The sequence below is a fragment of the Bufo gargarizans genome, chromosome 2, assembly GCF_014858855.1.
Source record: "Bufo gargarizans isolate SCDJY-AF-19 chromosome 2, ASM1485885v1, whole genome shotgun sequence".
In the NCBI taxonomy this organism is placed as follows: Eukaryota; Metazoa; Chordata; class Amphibia; order Anura; family Bufonidae; genus Bufo; species Bufo gargarizans.
In genome coordinates, this window is record NC_058081.1 from 345,301,435 (window position 1) to 345,325,177 (window position 23,743).

Sequence of the window (23,743 nt, forward strand, 5' to 3'; positions counted from 1 at the left end):
TCTTTATCAATGAACATTATTAGGTTATTTTCACACCAGCGTTTTTGCTGGACTCGTCATGGATCAGCAAAAGCACTTCCGTTCTAATAATACAACCGACTGCGTCCATTATGAACGGATCCAGTTGTATTATCTTTAACATAGCCAAGACGGATCCATCATGAACTCCATTGAAAGTCAGTGGGGGACAGATATGTTTTCTATTGTGTCAGAGAAAACGGATCCGTCCATATTGACTTACATTGTATGTCCGCAACACAATGCAGACAGAAAAACGCTGCTTACAGTGTTCTTCTGTCCGTGATGGGAGCGCAACCATACGGAATGGAATGCATTTTCGAGCATTCCGTTTTGTTCAGCCCAGTTTTGTCCCTATTGACAATGAATGGGGACAAATCGGAAGCATTTTCCCCTGCCATTGAGATCCTATAATGGATCTCAATAGCGGAAAGGGAAAGCGCAAGTGTGAAAGTAGCCTAAATTTTATATACAGTACAGACCAAAAGTTTGGACACACCTTCTCATTCAAAAAGTTTTCTTTATTTTCATGACTATGAAAATTGTAGATTCACACTGAAGGCATCAAAACTATGCATTAACACATGTGGAATTATATACATAACAAAAAGTGTGAAACAACTGAAAATATGTCATATTCTAGGTTCTTCAAAGTAGCCACCTTTTGCTTTGATTACTGCTTTTTTTTATTATTGCTACTACACTCTTGGCATTCTTTTGATGAGCTTCAAGAGGTAGTCACCTGAAATGGTCTTCCAACAGTCTTGAAGGAGTTCCCAGAGATGCTTAGCACTTGTTGGCCCTTTTGCCTTCACTCTGCAGTCCAGCTCACCCCAAACCATCTCGATTAGGTTCAGGTCCGGTGACTGTGGAGGCCAGGTCATCTGGCGCAGCACCCCATCACTCTCCTTCATGGTCAAATAGCCCTTACACAGCCTAGAGGTGTGTTTGGGGTCATTGTCCTGTTGAAAAATAAATGATGGTCCAACTAAACGCAAACCGGATGGAATAGCATGCCGCTGCAAGATGCTGTGGTAGCCATGCTGGTTCAGTATGCCTTCAATTTTGAATAAATCCCCAACAGTGTCACCAGCAAAGCACCCCCACACCATCACACCTCCTCCTCCATGCTTCACGGTGGGAACCAGGCGTGTAGAGTCCATCCGTTCACCTTTTCTGTGTCGCACAAAGACACAGTGGTTGGAACCAAAGATCTCAAATTTGGACTCATGAGACCAAAGCACAGATTTCCAATGGTCTAATGTCCATTCCTTGTGTTCTTTAGCCCAAACAAGTCTCTTCTGCTTGTTGCCTGTCCTTAGCAGTGGTTTCCTAGCAGATATTCTACCATGAAGGCCTGATTCACACAGTCTCCTCTTAACAGTTGTTCTAGAGATGTGTCTGCTGCTAGAACTCTGTGTGGCATTGACCTGGTCTCTAATCTGAGCTGCTGCTAACCTGCGATTTCTGAGGCTGGTGACTCGGATGAACTTATACTCCACAGCAGAGGTGACTCTTGGTCTTCCTTTCTTGGGGCGGTCCGCATGTGAGCCAGTTTCTTTGTAGCGCTTGATGATTTTTGTGACTGCACTCGGGGACACTTTCAACGTTTTCCCAATTTTTCAGACTGACTGACCTTCATTTCTTAAAGTAATGATGGCCACTCCTTTTTCTTTACTTAGCTGCTTTTTTCTTGCCATAATACAAATTCTAACAGTCTATTCAGTAGGACTATCAGCTGTGTATCCACCTGACTTCTCCACAACGCAACTGATGGTCCCAACCCCATTTATAAGGCAAGAAATCCCACTTATTAAACCTGAGAGGGCACACCTGTGAAGTGAAAACCATTTCAGGTGACTACCTCTTGAAGCTCATCAAGAGAATGCCAAGAGTGTGTAAAGCAGTAATCAAAGCAAAAGGTGGCTACTTTGAAGAACCTAGAATATGACATATTTTCAGTTGTTTCACACTTTTTTGTTATGTATATAATTCCACATGTGTTAATTCATAGTTTTGATGCCTTCAGTGTGAATCTACAATTTTCATAGTCATGAAAATAAAGAAAACTCTTTGAATGAGAAGGTGTGTCCAAACTTTTGGTCTGTACTGTATATATATAAAATTTAAAAGTAGTGTCCTTTTAAATGTATTGGTTAATTTAGCCTGTGCTGATCCTGATTTATTGCACAGTTGACATGCACATCTCATAGCAATTAGCTTCCTAGAAAATGACATCCAGCTATTATTCTGCCTGTGTGTTATATCCATGGCCGATTCTAGCCTTTCTGTGGCCTCAGGTGAAAATTGAAATGGTGCCGCCCTCCACTCGTACCTATATTCTCTCTCCTCTTTGGCCCTACTGTTAACAACAAATGTAGATGAACATTACATTCAGCGCTAACACACATAAAGGAGAATACTCCACCACATACCTCTTACATCCAGTGACATCTCTGATGTAGATGTTCTCATCCTCTCCATCGGAAGCAGACTGCCATGATGACATGGTCTCTGCAGAGTTTGCCACACAGACATCTTAGGTACCTCCCTTTTCCATCATCCTCATCCTCCTGGTGGCCAAACAGTGTCATCCTGCTGCTGCCCCCAATACAGTGCCCGTTATGCTCGCCAATGACCACAAACACTATACTGCAGAAACAATAGTGCTATACAGATAGTCCTCTCCACCGTAATAGTGCTCACAGACTGCCTTCAATATTAATAATGCCCCCCATAGGGCATTAAGTCCCCCTATAGTAACCCTAGCAGTAAAAAGGCACCCCTTTACAGCTTCCAGTAGTGATAAAGTCCCCATAGTGTCCAAAGTAGCTACAATGCCCCCAGAGTGACCCCAGTATTTATAAAGCCCAATGCCATGCCCCCTGTAGTTATAATGACCCCCTATAGTGTACTCTGTATTATAATGACCCCTGTAGTGCCCATATGTATAATGCCCCATGGTTTATAATGTATCATAATGCCCCCTGTAGTGATCCTACCAGTATTATATGCCCATTCCTGTAGTGCCTCTTGTAGTGTGCCGGCCTGTAATATAATGCACCCTGTAGTGCTTCCTGTATTATAATAGCCCCTGTAGTGTCCTGGACTGTATTATAATGCTTCATATAGTGCCCCCTGTAGCATAGCATCCCCTGTAGTGCTAGCATAATGCTCCCACCTCCCCCTCCTGTACTATAATGCCCCCTGTAATAGTAGTATATTTAATGCCCCCCCCCCTGTGTAATTCCCCTGAAGCAGTAGTATATATATAATGCTCTCCCTCCTGTAGTATAAAATGCCCTCATATATAAAATGCGCTTCCCTGTAGTATAACTCCCCACATATATAATGCTCTCCCCCCGTAGTATAACTCCTCGTATACATAACGCTTCCTCCCTCCTCATAGTATAATGCCCCTGTATATGTATTCTCTTGTTACAGAACCATATCATATCCCACCAGTATGACATATAACAAGTTGACAATATGCTGACAGCAGTAAGGTTTCGGTATACGCATTCATAATGTCACCATGAATAAACTAACACAACTGCTGTCAGCAGCAAACTGGTATCACTTGTCACATCTTGTTACCGCATGGCAGTTTAGACAGTGTAAGCAGTCGGTATTATATTAGTAAACAGATGAACACACAAGTTTAGAGATTTTTTTCATTAACTTTTTAAGGCTACTTTCACACTAGCGTTTTAGTTTTCCGGCATTGAGATCAGTCATAGGGGTTCAATACCGGAAATAAACACTTCAGTTTTGTCCCCATTCATTGTCAATGGGGACAAAACTGAATTGAACAGAACGGAATGCTCCAAAATGCATTTCGTTCCGTTTAGTTGCCTTCCCAGACCGGAGACCAAACCGCAATATATTGTAGTTTGCTTTCCATCCTGGGATGCGGAGGAAAACAGATCCGGCATGACCCCCAATGCAAGTCAGTGGGTACAGATCCGATTTCTCTGCAACAATAAAAAACTGATCTGTCCTCTATTGACTTTCAGTGGAGTTCATGAGGGATCCGTCTTGGCTATGTTAGAGATAATACGACCGGATCCGGTCATAATGGATGCAGATGGTTGTATTATCAGTAACGGAAGCATTTTTGCTGAACCCTGCCGGATCCAGCAATAACGCTAGTGTGAAAGTAGCCTGAATAACAGTCAATAACTTCTCTCCTTATAGAGGGCAATTTTCATATATGTATACAGTATATGAAACCAACTGGCACAAGAATAATGCTAAAGTGCTATATGGAGACAGCAGTATGAGAAAGATTACCAATACTTATTCCAGGTTAACGTCTCTAAATACACTAGTGTTCAGTCACTCAAGGTGGTTAATCTCTATATCTTCTGGGGGTCCTCTTTCTATCCCTTTGGCCTCTCTAGAAACGTTCACAAAAGTCTCTCGACTGAGCCTCCTGTTTCTGCACCGATCTCTTTACTCACAGTTCTGCAGTTTAAAGGGAACCTGTCATCGGGATTTTGTGTATAGAGCTGAGGACATGGGTTGCTAGATGGCCGCTAGCACATCGGCAATACCCAGTCCCCATAGCTCTGTGTGCTTTTATTGTGTCAAAAAACGGATTTGATACATATGCAAATTAACCTGAGTTGAGTCCTGTATGTGAGATGAGTCATGGACCGGACTCATCTCAGGTTAATTTGCATGTTTTGTTTTTTTTGCCTTCATCTGGATCAACTTTTGACGATGATAGGGTCAATTGGATAGAAATGTACCTTTTTCAGTTTTACAAACTATTGGGGTCATTTATCAAACTGGTGTAAAGTAGAACTGGCCTAGTAGCCCATAGCAACCAATCAGATTCCTCATTTCATTTTTGACAGCTCCTTTGGAAAATGAAAGGTGGAATCTGATTGGTTACTATGGGCAACTAAGCCAGTTCTACTTTGCACCAGTTTCATAAATGACCCCATGTGCACTATGTCCAATCCTTTTCTCTCTCTCTTGTTAACCTCTACTATCGCTATCTCCACATAGCACAACATAATACATAAAACATACCGAAACTGTAGCAACTTATACCATTCTAATAAAACAATTAAAGATGACAGTTTTAACTTAACTCTATCCCCTTGCACTAGCATACTAGAAAAACGTATGCCTTTTCCTTAGTACAATTTAAAATGCAGGGATAAAACATGAAAAGATAAAATTACAGGATGGTATAATGCCGTTATGGAGACTATAGCTGGAAGTTAGAAAGATTGTGCTTGAATAAGAATTTAGTGCATTCAAATGTTAGAGCAAGGGAGAGCATCGGAGCATGAAATACTCCAATGATCCAATGATCAGCTCTGAACCCAGACAACCCCTTTAATCAATGGACACTACCACTACACCTCATGAGCATTATTAGGTAGGGTGTTCAAGTCAATACATACTGTATAAATGAGGGAAATGCATATTGTTTGCTTTGAGAAAGGTAATGCTTCTATCACATAAAACGCTTTGTTTGCCATATACTCTATGTCAGATATCTGCTACACTGATCTACAATATGGAAAAGCAATTGCAATTTCTGGCAATTTCATATCTGTATCACAGATGAAGACATCTGATTAATGGAAGACGTATTGGTCTGAATATAGGAGCAATTATATGTTTCAAAGTCCTAAACTTTAATTTTATTTGTTACAGAGGGGAAACTTAAAGAAAGCCATGTAATCCCACCACCTCCTGGAGCAGGTCAGTATCCCGAGTTTTAGTGACTCTGCAATCATTTGTTTTTCACCATGTAGCCTGGAGGTATTACAGTACGCTAGTCCTGAGGACTCTCATTCTGACACTGGGGGCGTTCACACACATCTATTTATATAAAATCCTTATTAATAATTATAATTGCTATTCTCTTATCACTTATATAGTTATACACTAAATGTTGAGATCTAAAATGAATTCAGAACAATTCTGACCAATTTGGAGACACTTCGAAAATATCTCAATAGATATATTCCTTTAGACATTTTAGTATATTCTTGTACTTTTGAAAATTATGACTGCTGTATCTATCTATATATCTGTCTATTAACATACTGTGCAGTTTATATACCATTTACTTGTTTTTTTCATGGTGTATGATAGTTTTTCATATTGTATTGTATTGAATACCCAATATTAATAGAAAAATCCCATGATGCACTGATGGGACTGTATTTCTCCTAAGTATGACTTTCAGGATGGTACACATAAGATGACATTACACTTCATCCATCTAGGGGAGCAGTCAAAGAATTTCCATATAAATGAACCTACAAACAAACTCTCAACAGGGAGAAACAAAGGCATAAAGGCTGAAGGAATGCATAAAAAGATTTTATTGATACACATATACATAAATATAACAAAAATAAATCAAAATGAGGACAAAAAGCATCGAATTATGAAATGGTCTTCACACATGCTGCACTGAATACAGAATCCCTCACATGAACACTCTCCCACAAAAGCTGGAAATACGTTTTGCTATCATAGAGGTTAATAAGCCTGTTGCATCCAAAAGTAATCTGAGACCTATGTAGGGTAAATTCTGTGCAGTGAAGCCAACACTGCAGTGGGAGTAGGGTAAGACCCCCACCTAAAGATTCCTGCACTCCCCAGTCACTGTAGGACCAAAAAACTGAGGGGAGGGGGAAAAAGGAGCATGAAGAAGAGGGCCCAGAGTGCGCCTCAACGCGTGTTTCGCATAATAGCTTCATCAGGAGGGTGAATAGTAATTGAATAGGGCCAGATAAAAAAAATGAAGGATACCACCAATCTACTGTTGGATTTCCATAGGAAATGTGCATAAATGCCACCTTATTAAAGAGGTAGTCCTGCTGGTCAAAAAATCTAAAGTAAAAGTCAGAATGGCTTAAAAAAAATCAAGTATGTCATACTTACCTCATTCATATTCACACAGCCCCAATTCCAACACTTGTCAGAATGGAAAGGGGGTGTCAGTGAGGTTAATATTAAAAATATAATTTTTGAAAATATTTCACTGACTGGACAATGCCTTTAACAATGTTGTACACCCTCAGAAATATTTTTAATGGGGTTATCCTATGATTTATGCTGCTGCAGCACAGGGGGTGTCTCTTTTCTGCTACAGCTCTTTCCCTGTAACTGTCACAGCTTCTAACTGTGGATATGGCTGGTGGCAGTTGAAGGATGAAACTGAGCATGTGCGACCAGCAATATAAGGTGGGCATAGAAATAACAACAAATAGCAGGTGTCGGTGTTATATAGGTAGAGTTTATTGATTAACTCAGTGGCTATACTAGATTATTAATTACATGCAATTTCAATGATAAAAGTATTCAGATCCAGGTGCTGCTTTAAAATGTAGAATTTGTTCATGGAACAACAGCTTTAAATTGTTCCAATGCATCTAAAATGATAAATGAAGCATCTTTATTTCAGTTACAATTCTTCTATACTTACGTGTCCACAGCCCCCATGCAAACTTTCATATTTCCTAAATAACAGACTACAATCACACTCAAATTCATCTCTTCCCTACATCTTAATGGTGATATGAGCTGGTATATACTGGCGTGCCATTTTTACTGTATGAAATATTAAGCTACTCAAGAATAGTGTTGAGCGAACGTGTGGTTTCAGGTTCAGCGTACAAAGTTTCTGGTTATCTTAGAATTGTTAGATCACCCGAACCTGAAGGATCGTGGTAGCGGAATCCATAACGGAATTCTTAGATAACTTGAACCTGAAGGTTCGTGGTAGCAGAATCCATAACGAAAATACGCCGAACTTGAAACCACAAGTTCGTTCAACTCTACTTAAAAAACATCCAGTAAAAAAAAAATAGCATTTTCTTACAATGAGACCTTATGGTCAACGTACGTCACTGTATGCCTATACAGGAGCAGACATTGGAGAGATATGTAAAGAAAAATACTGTACCTCTGTCAGGAGAGAACCGCTTTTACTGTAAATTCACTTGCAAAATTCTTTAAATTTAATTTAAATACAGAATCTATAGAAAGTATAGCCTCCCTAAAGGCTATTGTTGCATTTGTACTAGAGAGATTGTCAAGGAGCACTTGCTGCAATCTAGAGTGCTCAGCAATGTAGCTTATACTGTCTAAGACCAGCCTGTCTGCCTTTTTGAAATAACAACCTACTATAAATTCTCTGTGCTTAAGCTCAAAGTATCCCACATATGGACGACCCGAGTTCCTAGAAAACAATTGCATTAGCACTTCTGTGAATGGCATTGTTGGTTAATTGACATATTAAGAAACCCCATAGAGCATGGTTGATAATGATTTTCACATTTAACACCTGCTAGATTAGCTGCTAGAGTAGGCATGATACAAGTTTAGCATCACATGTCTGCTTGTCTCCTACTGTTAATCCCATCTGAGAAATGGCATGAAACATGAAAGCATATTTGTTGGCATAATCCAAGTTCCAATTGTCTTATTGGAGACAAGAATATTATAATTAATCTATTTAGTATACTGTTTGATGTGCTGGATTAAATGGTCCTGACACTGAACAAGTAAATGCATATACTTTATTCTTTGTTGAAATCATGTGTCCCAAACAACCAGGACGCGTTTCGGCAATATGCTTTCATCAAACTGCATTTATGAAGACACAGCTGCTGGGATTTTTCGTATGTTATTGATTGGAGTTCGATCCTTCCCTGTGCAGCGTGCACACACGAGCGAGTGCCGGCCGGCTCTGCTGTTTACACTGCACAAGTAACACCCGCAGCTTTTTGCCTTAGGACATGAAGTTCTATTGTAAAAAAACAAAAACGAATAAAGTATATAATATATTATATGCTCAGCTGAGATGGTGTCAGGTCTGCTTCAAGTAGCGAATTCTGCTGTCTAAGACTTCCTAAAAACTTTTAACACTGTGGCACTTGAGGGACTGCCACCTGTATTGGAATGTGTGACGGAAGGCACTCATTCTTAGCACAGCATTGCCAGATTGCCACTGGCTTGCAGTGTGAAGGTGGCATGCCATGTGTTGAAGCCAAAATATGCCAGTCTACTGCTAGCCTCAAATGTAAAGCAGATGGGATGATCAGTGTTGAAAAATGGCTTTCTTAAAGAGTAAATAAATCTTTGTGTCAAATTTTAATTAAAACCATTCTAATATACTTTATTAATTACTTTTATACCTTTACTATACTTTTTCCACCCTAAAGCGCACCATTCACTGTGCGCTTAAAACTCAGTTCTCTATACACCACTGACAACTCAGCGGTGTACGGAGTACGGACTGTGAAGTTTATGAATGGGGATGCATAAGCAGCGAATAGGGGCACGTGTGCATATTGCTACCCCAAAAGTTTACTAACTGAGCTGAGCAGAGTGGGCTCTTGCTTTGCTAAGCTAGGAGAGCTGCATGTCAGCTCTTAGCTTAGCGAAGCAGGCAGAAGCAGGAGCCCGTTCAGCTAATCCTAGCATAGTACATGGTTACAGGGTACCCATGTGCTATGCCAGGAGTTAGTAATCCTCCAGGGGGGCACGGGCAGGAGCAGCAATATGCGCTCCTGCCCGTACTTCCTGCTTATGCGGCCCCATTCATAAACTTCACAGTCCGTACTCCGTACACCGCTGAGCTGTCAGTGGTGTACAGAGAACTGAGTTTTAAGTGCACAGTGAATGGTGCGCTTTAGGGCGGAAAAAGTATAATACAAATACAAAAAATATATATATATATATATTAGAAAAAGTTTTATTAAGGAATTAGGGACATCTTATAAAAATTTGACACAAAGGTTTAGTTACTCTTTAAATATTAGATTACTGATCTCCGATCTTCTGGATGGTTTGGGGTTTCTTTATCCATGGCAAACAATGAATAGAATTCTGTTTCTTCAGCACAAAACAGGGTTTGCTAACAAAAGGTTAAGTAAATTGAACTGTGGGAATGGTTTTGATGACAACTGAGAATTCAGTCCTTCAATCTCTAATGATATCCATAAAGTATCTGAAAACCAGAGACAACAAATGAATATCTGGGGTTTCTTGCCACGTACTTTCAGTATCTTGAAGATCTTTTTGGTCGCTGTCTTCTTGTCACTCTTGTTAATACATATCACCTTCAACCCTGCATGAAAGATGATCTAGTGTTTGCATGCTTGAAACTGTGGCAGGCTGGAAACTTGACAGATACTTCAATGTGGAAAGGGCAAGGATACACCCGGCAATTAGAAGTATGATAGACGAGCACTTTACATTTCTTACAAAAACCTTCTACACTGTACAGCTGAATATCACCTTGATTCAAATTGTATCTAAAAATTACATTTAGGGCAAAAGGTAAAGTGACTAAAATGCATAAGTGTTCTCCCCGTGTTTGCATGGGTTTCCTGCCACACACCAAAGACATACTGATAGGGAACTTAGATTGTGAGCCCCATTGGGGACAGCCTGATGCTAATTAATGTCTGTAATGCACTGCACAATATGTCAGCCCTATATAAGTGCATCAAAATAATTATAAATGCATCTACTGGCAGGTTCAGAATTGTATTTTTTTTATCAAAGCTTGTGTTATTAGAGAAGACTATATTCAAGAACAGATGATAATCAAGTTCATTAAAAGGGTTATTGCTAGTGTTGAGCGCGAATATTCATATTACAAATTTTTATCGCGAATATCGGCACTTCGAGAATTTGCTAATATTTATAATATAGTGCTATATATTCGTAATGATGAGTATTTGTGTTTTTGTTTTGTTTTGTTTTTTACACATACTGATGTGTACTACATCAGGTGATCATCCCTCTCTTCTTCTAGCTTGTGGGCCAATGAGAAGGCTTTGTCACAGCTTAGCAACATCCCTAGTAACCAACAGTAAAGTTGCCTACCCCTTACTATATAAGAACCTCCCCAGTAGCTATTTTCTGTAGTTTATTGTAGTTATGAAAGAGACAGCAGCGTCATTGCTGTGCTCTGTGCTTTGTTGTATTACATTAGACCAGGCATGTCCAAACTACGGCCCTCCAGCTGTTGCAAAACTACAATTCCCAGCATGCCCAAATAGCTGTAAGCTATCCAGGCATGCTGGGAGTTGTAGTTTTGCGACAGTTGGAGGGCCGCAATTTGGACATGCCTGCATTATACAGTTAACTTATATATACATAATTCAGATAGTTAGGGGGAGATAGTCAGTGTAGGTTAGATTGATCTATAGTGTAGGTTCCAGCTCAGGGTGTTCGGCAGTGTAATAGGTTCTGCTGTCCATACATACATGCTACAGACATACTGCTGTGATGTCACAAGTTGCACGTATTGCGAAAAAAATATGCGCATCATTAATTGCCGAAAATTTGCAAGCGCAAATAAATTGGAGCACTCTATCTGCATATAAAGCTATTCTAATGTTCTGCCGTACCAACCATTTTCTCCAGTCTCAGGAAACTTATACCAGCTTGAAAAATGTAGCAACAGTGACCCACACCAGTATTTTACGTGCATTGCGCAAATAATACATTGCCGATTTTTTCGCAATCAAGAATATAATCTCAAATTCTCGAATTCGCTAATATATGACGAATATTCTATAAAATATTCGCGAAATATTGCCAATTCGAATATTACCCCTGCCGCTCATCACTAGTTATTGCATGAAGGCATGAAACCCTTATCCATATTCTCAATTAGGGTATATGAACATCATGGAGGTGGGTCCCACGCTCAGGACCACCTCTATGAGCCAGAAGAGCTGCTCCGTAAGAATACTTCCCAATCTGGGAAGTATTCCATGTATTATATGGACAGCTGTTCACCTGAATATCATGTAATATTACATATCCCCTTGCAAAATCAGGTATTTGGTGGGGGTGCCAAGAGATAGATTCAATCAATGAGACAGCCCGTTTTATGAAGAATATGGTGTATTTGCTTAGGTAAGGTTTAGATCTTCTTAAAAATGTGAGTTACATTGATAAAAAAATAGATTGATAGGTAATGATGAGAAAACAAGTGATATAAAAATATGTTTAGGAAATTTCCATTGTTGAGGTTTATGGTGGCCCAGAGGATAGCACTGTTGCCTGGCAGCATTGGCTTGAATGCATTGTTTGCTATCTTTCCAGGCATACATAGCTTTACCTCAGGTATTCAAGTTACTTTTCACCCTCCAAAAACACATAAAAGTTGTCCACCATGTTTGTGTGCTTGAGCTATGAACAATAGACTGTGATTAGATTTATTTCTAAATCTGAAAAAAATGATTTCACTCCAGCAGAGGAAATCAAACCTCATGATGAAGTCCCTGAGAAAGAGAAAGGTGAGTGGCGCATGGGATATGGTTTGAGTTAAGTAGACCATGTAGAGGGCAGTAGTGAGTTTGTATGAATTTTGCACAATTCTTCTTTTTACGCATGATGCCACCAATGTATCAGAGAATGTTGTGCGTCTTTATTGCATTATCAGTTATTTCTGTTGGCTGTCATTTTACATTTAAAGAGGTGTCATGAATAAGTGATAGGGCCCCTATTCGCTGATTTTGCTATCCCCATTAACACTTCACCAAAATCATGACTGCGCATCCAAACAGCTATTAAAGTCTAAAGCTGTCACAAAAATCAAGAAAGCAGTACTCGACTCTTTCTTTAAAGGAGATGGCTTAATTCATTTTATTTATAAAAAATAAAAAAAACAGGGTACCACATATCCATGTGTGACTGGCGCCATGAATAAGGGACCTGTTCACTGATTTTGATGTCCTCATATACAGTACTTCAAAAAGTCATGGCCGCGCATCTAAAAGGCTATTAAAGTCTAGAGCAGTCACAAAAAGAGTCAAGAAAGCAGTACTTGACTCTTTCTTTAAAGGAGATGACCGAGTAATTTTATTTATTTAAAAAAAAGACATACGAGGGCTTATTTTATGTGGGATAAGTTGTATTTTCTAAGGCCTCTTTCACACTTGCGTTGTCCGGATCCGGCGTGTACTCCACTTGCCGGAATTACACGCCGGATCCGGAAAAACGCAAGTGAACTGAAAGCATTTGAAGACGGATCCGTCTTCAAAATGCTTTCAGTGTTACTATGGCACCCAGGACGCTATTAAAGTCCTGGTTGCCATAGTAGTAGTGGGGAGCGGGGGAGCAGTATACTTACCGTCCGTGCGGCTCCCGGGGCGCTCCAGAATGATGTCAGAGCGCCCCATGCGCATGGATCATGTGATCCATGCGATCACGTCATCCATGCGCTTGGGGCGCCCTGACGTCACTCTGGAGCGCCCCGGGAGCCGCACGGATGGTAAGTATGCTGCTCCCCGCTCCCCACTGCACTTTACCATGGCTGCCAGGACTTTAGCGTCCCGACAGCCATGGTAACCATTGAGAAAAAGCTAAACGTCGCATCCGGCAATGCGCCGAAACGACGTTTAGCTTAAGGCCGGATCCGGATCAATGCCTTTCAATGGGCATTCATTCCGGATCCGGCCTTGCGGCAAGTGTTCCGGATTTTTGGCCGGAGCAAAAAGCGCAGCATGCTGCGCTATTTGCTGCGGCCAAAAAAAGTTCCGTTCCGGAACGGAAGACATCCTGATGCATCCTGAAGGACGGACTGTCCATTCAGAATGCATTAGGATAATCCTGATCAGTATTCTTCCGGCATAGAGCCCCGACGACGGAACTCTATGCCGGAAGAAAAGAACGCAGATGTGAAAGAGCCCTAAGGGCACCATTTAATTTACCCTGTCTGTTATTGGAAAATGGGAAAATATTTGTGGGGTAAATAAAACAAAAACAAAAACGATTACACCAAAGTTTTGGGGGTTTGACATCACGGCATTCACTGTGCGCTAAAAATCGTCCTATTTACCCTAGTAGAGATCTATTAGGGTGAATAGGATTTTGACATGCTCCCTGCCTAGCTGAGCTTTGTGCACAGCTTAGTAGGGAGCTGAAGCTTGGGAAGCTCCAGTAGCACTCAAACACGGGCTTCAGCACTCTTGTGCTCTGTACTGCTGAGGCCAATGATTGGCTGCAGCAGTCACGTGTGGTATAGAAGTATGTCATTACTGCAGCCAAAACATGATGTGGTGGCTGCAGAGGTTTGGAGGAGAGGAGCAGCAGAGTTGAAAGTTGTCCACCATGTTTGTGTGCTTGAGCTATAACATTAGATTGTGATTAGATTTATTTTTTCCTAATTCTGGAAAAAATAATTTCACTCCAGCAGAGGAAATCAAACCTCATGATGAAGTTCCCGAGAAGGAGAAAGGTGAGTGGCGTCTGGGATATTGTTTGAGTTAAGTAGACCATGTAGAGGGCACTAGTGGGTTTGTTTGAATTTGGCACAATTCTTTTTTTTTATGCATGATGCCACAAAGGTTTTAGAGAATGTTGTTCATCTTTCATGCATTATCAGTTTTTTCTGTGGCCTGTAATTTTACATAAGCAACCTGAGCACTTAAAGGGGTATTCCCATCTTATACATTTATGCTATATCCATGTGTGACTGGCGCCATGAATAAGGGGCCCGTTCACTGATTTTGCTGTCCTCATATACTTCAAAAAGTAATGGCTGCGCATCTAAAAGGCTATTAAAGTCTAGAGCAGTCATAAAAAGAGTCAATAAAGCAGTACGCGACTCTTTCTTTAAAGGAGATGACTGAGTAATTTTATTTATAAAAAAAAAAGACAGGGAACCTATTAAACTAAGTACCGGGCCCATTTTTGTTTTGCATTTTTTCCTTCCCATGTTCCAATAGCCATAACTTTTTTTAAATTTTCCATTCATCTAGCCATATGAGGGCTTGAAAATGTAAAAATAAACGGCATTCACTGTGCTCTAAAAATGACATGGAATCCTTATTTTTCAGCTCAATATGAATATGTCAATACCAAACCTATTAACCTATTAAAATAGTATAAAAAGAAATGCTATACTTACCATCCCATATCCTCCGTTCCAGACCTCGCGCTCCATCCTCTCTGCTGGGCTTTGTTATCCTGACTGTAATGATTATGTGGCCAAACACTGCACATGACCGCTGAAGCCATTCAATGGTCTCAACTGAAGCTGTAGCAGTCACATGTGGTATACAGGCATGTCATTACTGTAGCCAATACATGATGTCATGGCTACAGTGGTGGGGAGGAGAGGAGCAGTGGCATTGGAATCAAAGGGGCGAATATAACATTATTTTATCTAATAATTACGGTAACTCAGTCACCCCCTTTATCTCCCCTAGTCTCCAGTGAAGTGCATAGTGACGTGTGGAAGACCCTTTTAAAGACATTTATCTATTATTTGAAATGCATGTTTTTGATGGCCGATGCTATTTTGTGGGCTAAACCATTATTTTATTTAGCCTGTCAATTTCCTGAAAAAACGATTGACGTGCAAGGCCAAAATAAAGTTTAATTATCTGAAATATTTCCATTGTGAGTTACACAAATTACACTTTAAAGGGAGACTGTCAAACTGGTAACAGTGCTAGGTAAGGGCCATGGACAGCTGTTTAACCCCTTAAGAACCGGTTTTCATTTCACACAGCCATCTGAGCGGAGGGCTCATTTTTTAGGGAGTATTGGAAAATGGGGAAGTTTTGGAAAATGGGGAAAACCACAAATCCGCCATGGTTTTTTAGGGTTTGATATTACGTCCTTATTCTGTGGGTCAGTAAGATTATGGTGATAACAAATTTGTATAGTATTTATTATATTTATTAAAAAAAACTCTTTGCATCGCCATTTTTTGACACCCGTAACTTTTTTAGGTTTCTGTCTACAGAGCTGTATGAGGGCTTGTTTTTTGCTGGACAAACTGTAGTTTTTATTAGTACCATCTTGGGGTACGTACAACCTTTTCATTACTTTTTATACAATTTTTAGGACAGACAAGATTACCAAAAATTGGCTAATCATGGATTTTTATTTTTCCTATTGCGACTTTCACTGTGCAGGAAATATATATTGATATTTTAATAGTTTGGACATTTTCAGATGTGGCGATACCTGTTATGTTTATTTTTGTATTGTTTATTTTTATATGTAGAATTGAAAAAGGGGTGTTTTGTTTTGTTTTTTTTACTTTTTATGGGACTTGAACACACAATCTTCTGATTCTGTGTTCTATAGAGTAAAATTGAATACTATTGCAGTCTGTGGGATTTTCACTGCCTGTCTGTCAGGCCGTGCCACGGGCTTGGCTTTTAAGGTAGTCAGCCATAACAGCTCTGGGGACCTTTACAAAGCCCCATGCTGTCATGGCAACCATTCTGAGCCCTGTAATTTCCCCATCATGGCTCCAATAGTAGTACAGAGGGAGCCCCATCCTTCTGTCTAAACTCACAGATGCTGCCGTTCTTATTGACTGCGGTATCTGAGAGATTAAATGACCAGGATCGGCATCATTGCTGATCCATCATGGTCACTGCCAGTGGGAGCCTGCTGGAATATACAGCCAGCGCCCACCATGTTTGGAGTGAGCTCAGCATGTGAGCTTGCTTTATATATCTTTTTAATGGCAATCCGGTACATGTGTGTGATTATGCTTTAAGGGGTTAAAGATAAGTTGGTCAGAGCTTCTGATATTAGAACGAAGCAATGTAAAAAGAACTTTGAGCTCCCACAAGTTCTCAGAAGACTTCCCCTCATACTGAAGTGCACAATGTTCTCATCACTGAACTGCTTCACAGCTCTTACCCTTTATTCTAAGTGATGGCTGTCACAAATCTAAACAGAAAATCGCTACTTTTGCGATTGCAAACAAACATCTTTTTCACAGTGCTGCTGATAATAAAAGCATTGACAATGTATGTCCATAGCTCTTACCTAACACCATCAGCAGTTTTGCAGGATCAGAACTAGTGATATGACCCCTTTAACCTCAGTGTTTCTTACAGAAATTGTAATGTTTTCAAATTTATTGAAATTCAAGTATTGCTTCAGTGGTGGTCGCACCTGCATCTTTTGACCAAATGCCCTATTAGGGCATGTAGAGTAGTAGTGTTAATCACCCACTCACAGCAAGCAGCAGTGCAGTGATTTTATATAAAAAACAAAACGTCTTGTAACATGGAAAATGATTATACTTCCCATGCAGAGCAAAGTAAGCCCACTGATGTTGAGTCTGGGAAAGAAACAGGTGAGTGGACTATAGCTGCAGGATGCCTGTGTAGAGCAGTGTTTCCCAACCAGTATGCCTCCAGCTGTTGCAAAACTACAACTCCCAGCATGCCCGCACAGCCAAAGGCTGTCCAGGCATGCTGGGAGTTGTAGTTTTCCAACAGCTGGAGGCACAGTGGTTGGGAAACACTGGTGTAGAGGACTACTGCTTGTCTGATGTCTCCTTATCTGCACCACTGAATGTAGTAGTAATAGAATTTGCATTTTCTGCATTTTCCATATTTTTGCATGCATTGTAGTAGTAGAAATTCCAGTTCACTCTTTTTACTAATCTAAAATGTTTGGTACACTGTCTATAAAGTATTCATTCCCCTCAACTAGTATAATGGTGCATCTTATAGGGCACAAAATATGGTACTTCCCCATCAAAACTAAATATCACAGTGTAGCATAATACACCATATTTTTTGCCCTATAAGACGCATGGGCCCATAAGACACACCTAGGTTTTAGAGGAAGACAGCCCCAGTCAGACCCCCAATGTTAATTAGTCCCCAATAAGACTTCAGATCAAACCCCAAATCAGACTTCTGATCAGACCCCCATGCCACAGGTCAGCCCCCCCATACTATACTTCAGCCCCCCATGCCGCAGATCAGCCACCAATGCCAAAGATCAGCCCCAATGCCTCAGATCAGCCCCCATGCCACAGATCAGCCCAAATGCCACAGATCAGCCCCCAGCTTCATATCAGCCCCCACCGTTAGAGCAAACAAAATATAAAATCCACTTACCTCTCTGTCATGCTTCGGTGTGGGAGGGAAACACCACACCAAGCATAGGAGGGAAGGGGGGAACAGGGAATCAGACCTGAGAACTAGGGAAGGAAAATGAACACCTCCTAGTGAATAGTGATAGACGATCATCGGCCAGGACGATTCGCAAACGCGGTCAAATGTTTGCGAACCACAAGTTTGCGGCGGGCCCCATTCACTTTAAAGGCAGGCGAACCTGAAAAACCTTCAGCTCATATTTGCAGCCACCAAATACTTACTAGAAGTTCACAAATAGTCCCACAACATGGACAGTGACATACTACAGGGGGATCAATGACAAAAATTCCCACAAAAAATATGTATTTTAATCATGGGCCATTTTTATGCGTCTTAAAGGGAAATTCTCAAAAATGTGCCCTACTGCAGCCAAATTTTTATTTTAGGCCACGGGAGTGCCGGGCCTAAAAATTTGGCATTTACCTGACATAAAAGAAATTGTGATTATGTGGCTCAAGGAACATTATGCAGTCACTGAATAACAATTTTACTGTAGCCCACTGGAGTAGAGGCCCCAAACATTAGGCATTCACCATACAGAAAAGTGATTATGTGGCTGGAGGTATATTAGACGGTCATTGGATATCAATTTAACTGCAGGCTAGTACAAATACATGTCAAATACATATGTTTAAAAGAACTAAAAATATAAAATTGGATTAAAAACATGGCTAACGAAATCCCCCCTCTTGAATAAACTCCTAATGATAATCATTGGATATCAAATTTACTGTTGGACAGTGGAGTACAGGCCCCAAACATTAGGTATTCAGCAGACAGAAAAGATCAAGTGATTATGTGGCTGGAGGTATATTAGACGGTCATTGGATAACAATTTTACTGTAGGCCAGTGGAGTACAGGGCCCAAACATTAGGCATTCACCATATAGAAAAGAACAAGTGATCATGTGGCTGGAGGTACATTAGGCGGTCACCGTAAAACAATTTTACTGTTGGCCAGTTAGATTATATGCCCCAAAAATTATGCATTCATTATACAGAAAAGATCAAGTGATTATGTGGCTAGAGGTATAATAGGCGGTCATTGGATAACAATTTTACTGCAGGCCAGTACAAATACATGTCAAATACGTATGTTTAAAAGAAGTAAAAATATGAAATTGGATTAAAAACATGGCTAACTAAATCCCCCCTCTTGAATAAACTCCTAATGATAATAAGTGATATTCGATAAAACTTGGTCGTCACAGGTGTTGAATTCCTCCGAGACCCCAACAATTAGGCATTCACCGTACAGAAAAGATCAAGTGATTATGTGGCTGGAGGTATATTAGACGGTCATTGGATACCAATTTTACTGCAGGCCAGTGGAGTACAGGCCCCAAACATTAGGCATTCACCGGACAGAAAGGGCCTTTTATGCCGCTGTATTTACATAAGACAGGGACCATTCTTTGTTATGTGTGGTGACGGATATGTGTGGGCTGGCATAAGGAAATTCAATTAAACGTGGTTGTCACAGGTGTTCCTAAAAGATCCATGCCTCGTTCATTTTTAGAAATGTGAGGTAGTTCACACTATCTTGAGCTAGGCCAGTGCACTTAACGGTCACGATCCCCCCTGCTGCGCTGAACGTCTTTTCCAACAGGACACTCGACAAGGGGCAACCAAAGAGGTTCAATGGCAAATTGTGCCAGCTCTGGCCACAGGTCAAACCTGTACACCCAGTAGTCCAGGGGTTCCTCGCTTCTCAGAGCATCCACATCGGCCATTAACCCGATGTAGTCGGACACCTGTCGGTCTAGGCGTTCCTGAGGCTGGATCCGGAGGGCTGCTGTCGATGGGTTGGCTGCAAGAATGATCTTATATCCGAAGTGACCAACCACTCTTCAAGTCTTCTTCCATGCGTGGTAGGATTGGTACCCGCAACTGTTTCTCTGTGGGTGGAAATTACTCTGCCAGCACCCGCAACAGCAGAATACAGCATCTCTTGCAGCAAGGCCTGAAAATGCTGCATTCTGACAGCCCTCTGTGATGCTGGAATCATGCCCGCCATTTTGTGTTTTTATCGGGGGTCTAAGCACTTTGCCACCCAGTACCGTTCCTTGTTTTTTAAGCTTTTAATACAGGGGTCCCTCTTCAAACACTGAAGCATGAAGGCCCCCATTTACACTAAATTGTAAGAGGTGGCTCCTGCTCATCGCCCAGTAAAGTGTCGTCCTCGGTCCCCAGCCACGGACAACACCAGGGATCCCCGAAAAGTTTAAAGCCTGCTCTTCTTGCTCCTCCTCCTCCACCCCAGGCACCACCCTCCTCTGACTCCTCTTCACACTCCTGCTGACTTGTCTCAGATGGAGTAGCCCCCCTGGGAATTCATTCAGCATTGTGACTTCCTCATCTTCCAGCTCCAGCTCCTGCTCCTCGACGGCTTGATCAATGACATGACGCAATGCGCGCTCCAGAAAGAAGGCGTAAGGTACGATGTCACTGATGGCACCCTGGCTATGACTGACCAGTTTGGTGACCTCATCAAATGGCCGCAGAAGTCTGCATGCGTCGCGCATGACAGCCACTGGTGCAGTGAAAAGAAACCAAGCTTCCCCGAACCTGTCCTTCTGCAGAGTTCATGTAGGTAGTCGTTAACGGCACGGCAAGCATATACAAGGTGGAGTTCCAGCGCCTGGGGCTGTCACAAATCAGATGTCAGAAGGGCAGGTGGTGTTGCCGCCGAATGTCAGCAAGGCGAGCCATGGCCATGTAAGATCTTCTAAAATGGCCAGAGATTTTCCTGGCCTGCCGTAAGACATCCTGGATCCTGGGGTATTTGGCAACGAATCTCTGCACGACTAAGTTCAGGACGTGTGACATGCACGGCATGTGTGTCATTTTGCCCTGCATGTGTGCACTCAGCAGATTGGTACCATTGTCGCACACCACTTTACCAACTGTTAAATTGAGTGGGGTTAGCCACTGATTGGCCTGTGACCGCAGAGTTGAAAGCAGTGCAAGACCGGTGTGGCTCTTGACTTCCAGGCACAACAGCCGCAGCACAGCATGGCAACGTCTCACCTGGCACGTCGAATAGGTTCTGGGGAGTTTGGGGGGTGCAGCGGAAGAGACAGTAACAGTGGAAAAGGAGGAGTCAGCCAAGGAGGAGACGAAGGATGGAGTAGGAGGAGGAGACATGCAATCCATGGCGGTAACACCAAATCCACACAGGTTGCATGCTTGACAGCCATCAGAAGGTTTACCCAGTGGGCAGTAAAAGTTATGTACCTTTCTAGCCCATGTTTGCTAGACCACGTGTCTGTGGTCAGATGTATCTTGGCACCGACACTGTGTGCCAAAGATACATTCACTTGCCGCTGAACGTGGCCATATAGCTCTGGGATGCCCTTCTGGGAGAAATATTTCCTTCCGGGGACACTTTTCATTGCGGTGTGCCAATGGCCAGAAATTTTCTAAAGGCCTCCAAGTCCACCAGTTTATATGGTAGTAGTTGGTGGGCTAGCAGTTCCGACAAGCCAGCGGTCAGCCATTGGGCAAGAGGGTTATCCGGCGTCATCTACTTTTTACGTTAGAACATTTGGGCCACGGAAGCCTGCCTTTTGCCAGATGAACTCGACGATGGCACGGTGGAAGATGGAGTGGAGGACAAATGGGAGGAGAGAGGAGAAGGAGAAGCGGCAGGACATAGAGCACCGGGAGTGTGGCTTTGTGGGTTCTGACGCTGTTGCTCCCACTGGGCCAGGTGCCTTCTTAAGGCAGTCGTCCCTAGGTGAGTGTTGGGCTTACCGTTATGTGTTGACAGCACAGGCTGCAAATAGCAACACTATTGTCAGCAGCTGACACGTTAAAAAAAAACACACTGCGGAGGCATGTGCTGGCGTCCTGGTAGTGCCAAATGTGACCGTGCATGGTGGATGGCTCGCTCCAGATACATTTGCAGTCTGCTTTTTGCCTCATGTGCACTGCGTGCTCTGCCTACTTCTCCTCCTTCTACCCCCATCTGCTGCTCTGTCTCTCTCTCTGAACTCCCCTCCTCTTCCTCTCTTGTGGGCACCCACGTGACATCCATCAACACGCAATCATCGTCACCTTCACCACCACTGACATTAGAGATCTCGGAGTAGGCAGCAACAGCGGGGACCTCCGTCCCTGGGCTGATCTGGATACTGTCGTCAGACCGCTGGGTGGCGGCCATTGCTACCTCCTCTTCCTGATCCGATGCCAAGAATGGCTGCACATCAGTAAGGTCTGTGATTGGATGGGAAAATAATTCCTCCGACACCAGAGGAGGGGCTATGGTGGTAGTGGCGGTGTCTTTGGGGGTGCACACAGCAGAGAGTGAGGAGGGTGCTGATACAGACGTAATCGCACGCACCTTCTCCAACTTACCACTTGGGCCCCAGGCTCCAGCCTGGGGCACCTGCCTGACCTCTACCACCCCTGCGGAATGGCCTGCCTCTTCCTCTGTCTGTCATTTTCAAAATGACCCTCTGACAAAGTCCCTATAGAAAAGCAGTATTTGTGGAAGCAGGTACATTGCAGGCCTCAATCAATATTTGGTGGAAGTCGGTATATCAATCCCCTCTATGAGTATTTTGTGGAAACAGGTATATAGAACCCCTTAATTAGTATTTGTTAGAAGCTGGTAAATCAAACCCCTTAATCAATATTTGTTGGAAGATGGTGTATCGCAGGCTTCAATCAATATTTGGTGGAAGCCGGTATATCAATCCCATCTATCAGTATTTTGTGGAAACAGGTATATAAAACCCCTTAATAAGTATTTTCTGGAAGCCAGTATATCAAACCCCTTAATCAATATTTGGTGGAAGCAGGTATATTGCACCCCTTAATCAGTTTTTTGGGGGGCAACAGGTATAACACACCAGTTGCAGTTAGTTATTCCGATAGCGTTTGTCCCTCTATCTAGCTGCGGTATCTCAGCAGAACCGCACACAACTGCTGCACAATACAAATGCACTATAATATACTTTCTATGTTAGAAGGTATATTATAGGTATATCACACCCCTTAATCATTTTTAGGGGGGCGGGAAGGGGGGCAACAGGTATGTCACACCAGTTGCAATTAGTTATTCCAATAGCGTTTGTCCCTCTATCTAGCTGCAGTATCGCAGCAGAACCACACACAACTGCTGCACAATACAAATGCACTATAATATACTTTCTATGTTAGAAAGTATATTATAAGTATATCACACCCCTCAGTATGTCACACCTATCGATAGCACACCTATACCAGTCCTTAAAAGGACTTTTGTGGCCTATTAGCTAGCTTTTGGTGTCCCTAACAATCTGTCCCTGCTCCACACAGCAACCTCTCCCTACACTGGCAAAAAACTGAATGTAAAATGGCTGCCAGATGTGCTGAAACATCTCAATTGGCTGTCCTGTCCCACCTGATAGATGTGTCATGACTCAAAATATAGCGCGTGCGAATATCGCTATATGTCCGCATGTTCGGCGAATCGCAAATAAACAGAGTTTGCCGCTAAACAACCGCTGGGCGAACTGCAAGGCCATCTCTACTAGTGAAAACCCTAACCAAAATCCTAACTGACTACCAGTATGACCAGACCCCAAAGGTAGGTGAGTTCATACACAGGAATAACTAGAGTCCTATCAAGTCCTATAGGACCCTGGTACTAATGGCAGGGACGAGACTACCTGTTCCTCCAAAAGGAAGGATGAACAGGAGTCTCCTACAGGCCTAATACAAACAATAGGGAAATACAACACACAGAACTCAAACAATGACAAAAGGAAAAGGAAAGACTTAGGGCTCTTTCACACTTGCGTTGTTCTTTT

The 23,743-nt window shown here is 42.1% G+C and overlaps 1 protein-coding gene across 50 annotated transcripts in view; it reads left to right on the top strand.

Annotated features, from left to right (window-relative positions):
- MYBPC1 (myosin binding protein C1) overlaps nt 1-23,743 on the top strand; it is a 134,367-nt gene that overhangs the window by 20,985 nt on the left and 89,639 nt on the right. For 27 of the 50 annotated variants that reach the window (XM_044280691.1, XM_044280646.1, XM_044280647.1 and 24 more), the window contains exons 3-6: nt 5,695-5,742; nt 12,273-12,317; nt 14,216-14,260; nt 17,090-17,131. In XM_044280691.1, coding sequence (XP_044136626.1) covers nt 5,695-5,742; nt 12,273-12,317; nt 14,216-14,260; nt 17,090-17,131 — 180 coding nt within the window. The remainder of the gene's footprint in view (nt 1-5,694; nt 5,743-12,272; nt 12,318-14,215; nt 14,261-17,089; nt 17,132-23,743) is intronic. The other 23 variants (XM_044280661.1, XM_044280662.1, XM_044280663.1 and 20 more) reach the window with 4 other exon arrangements.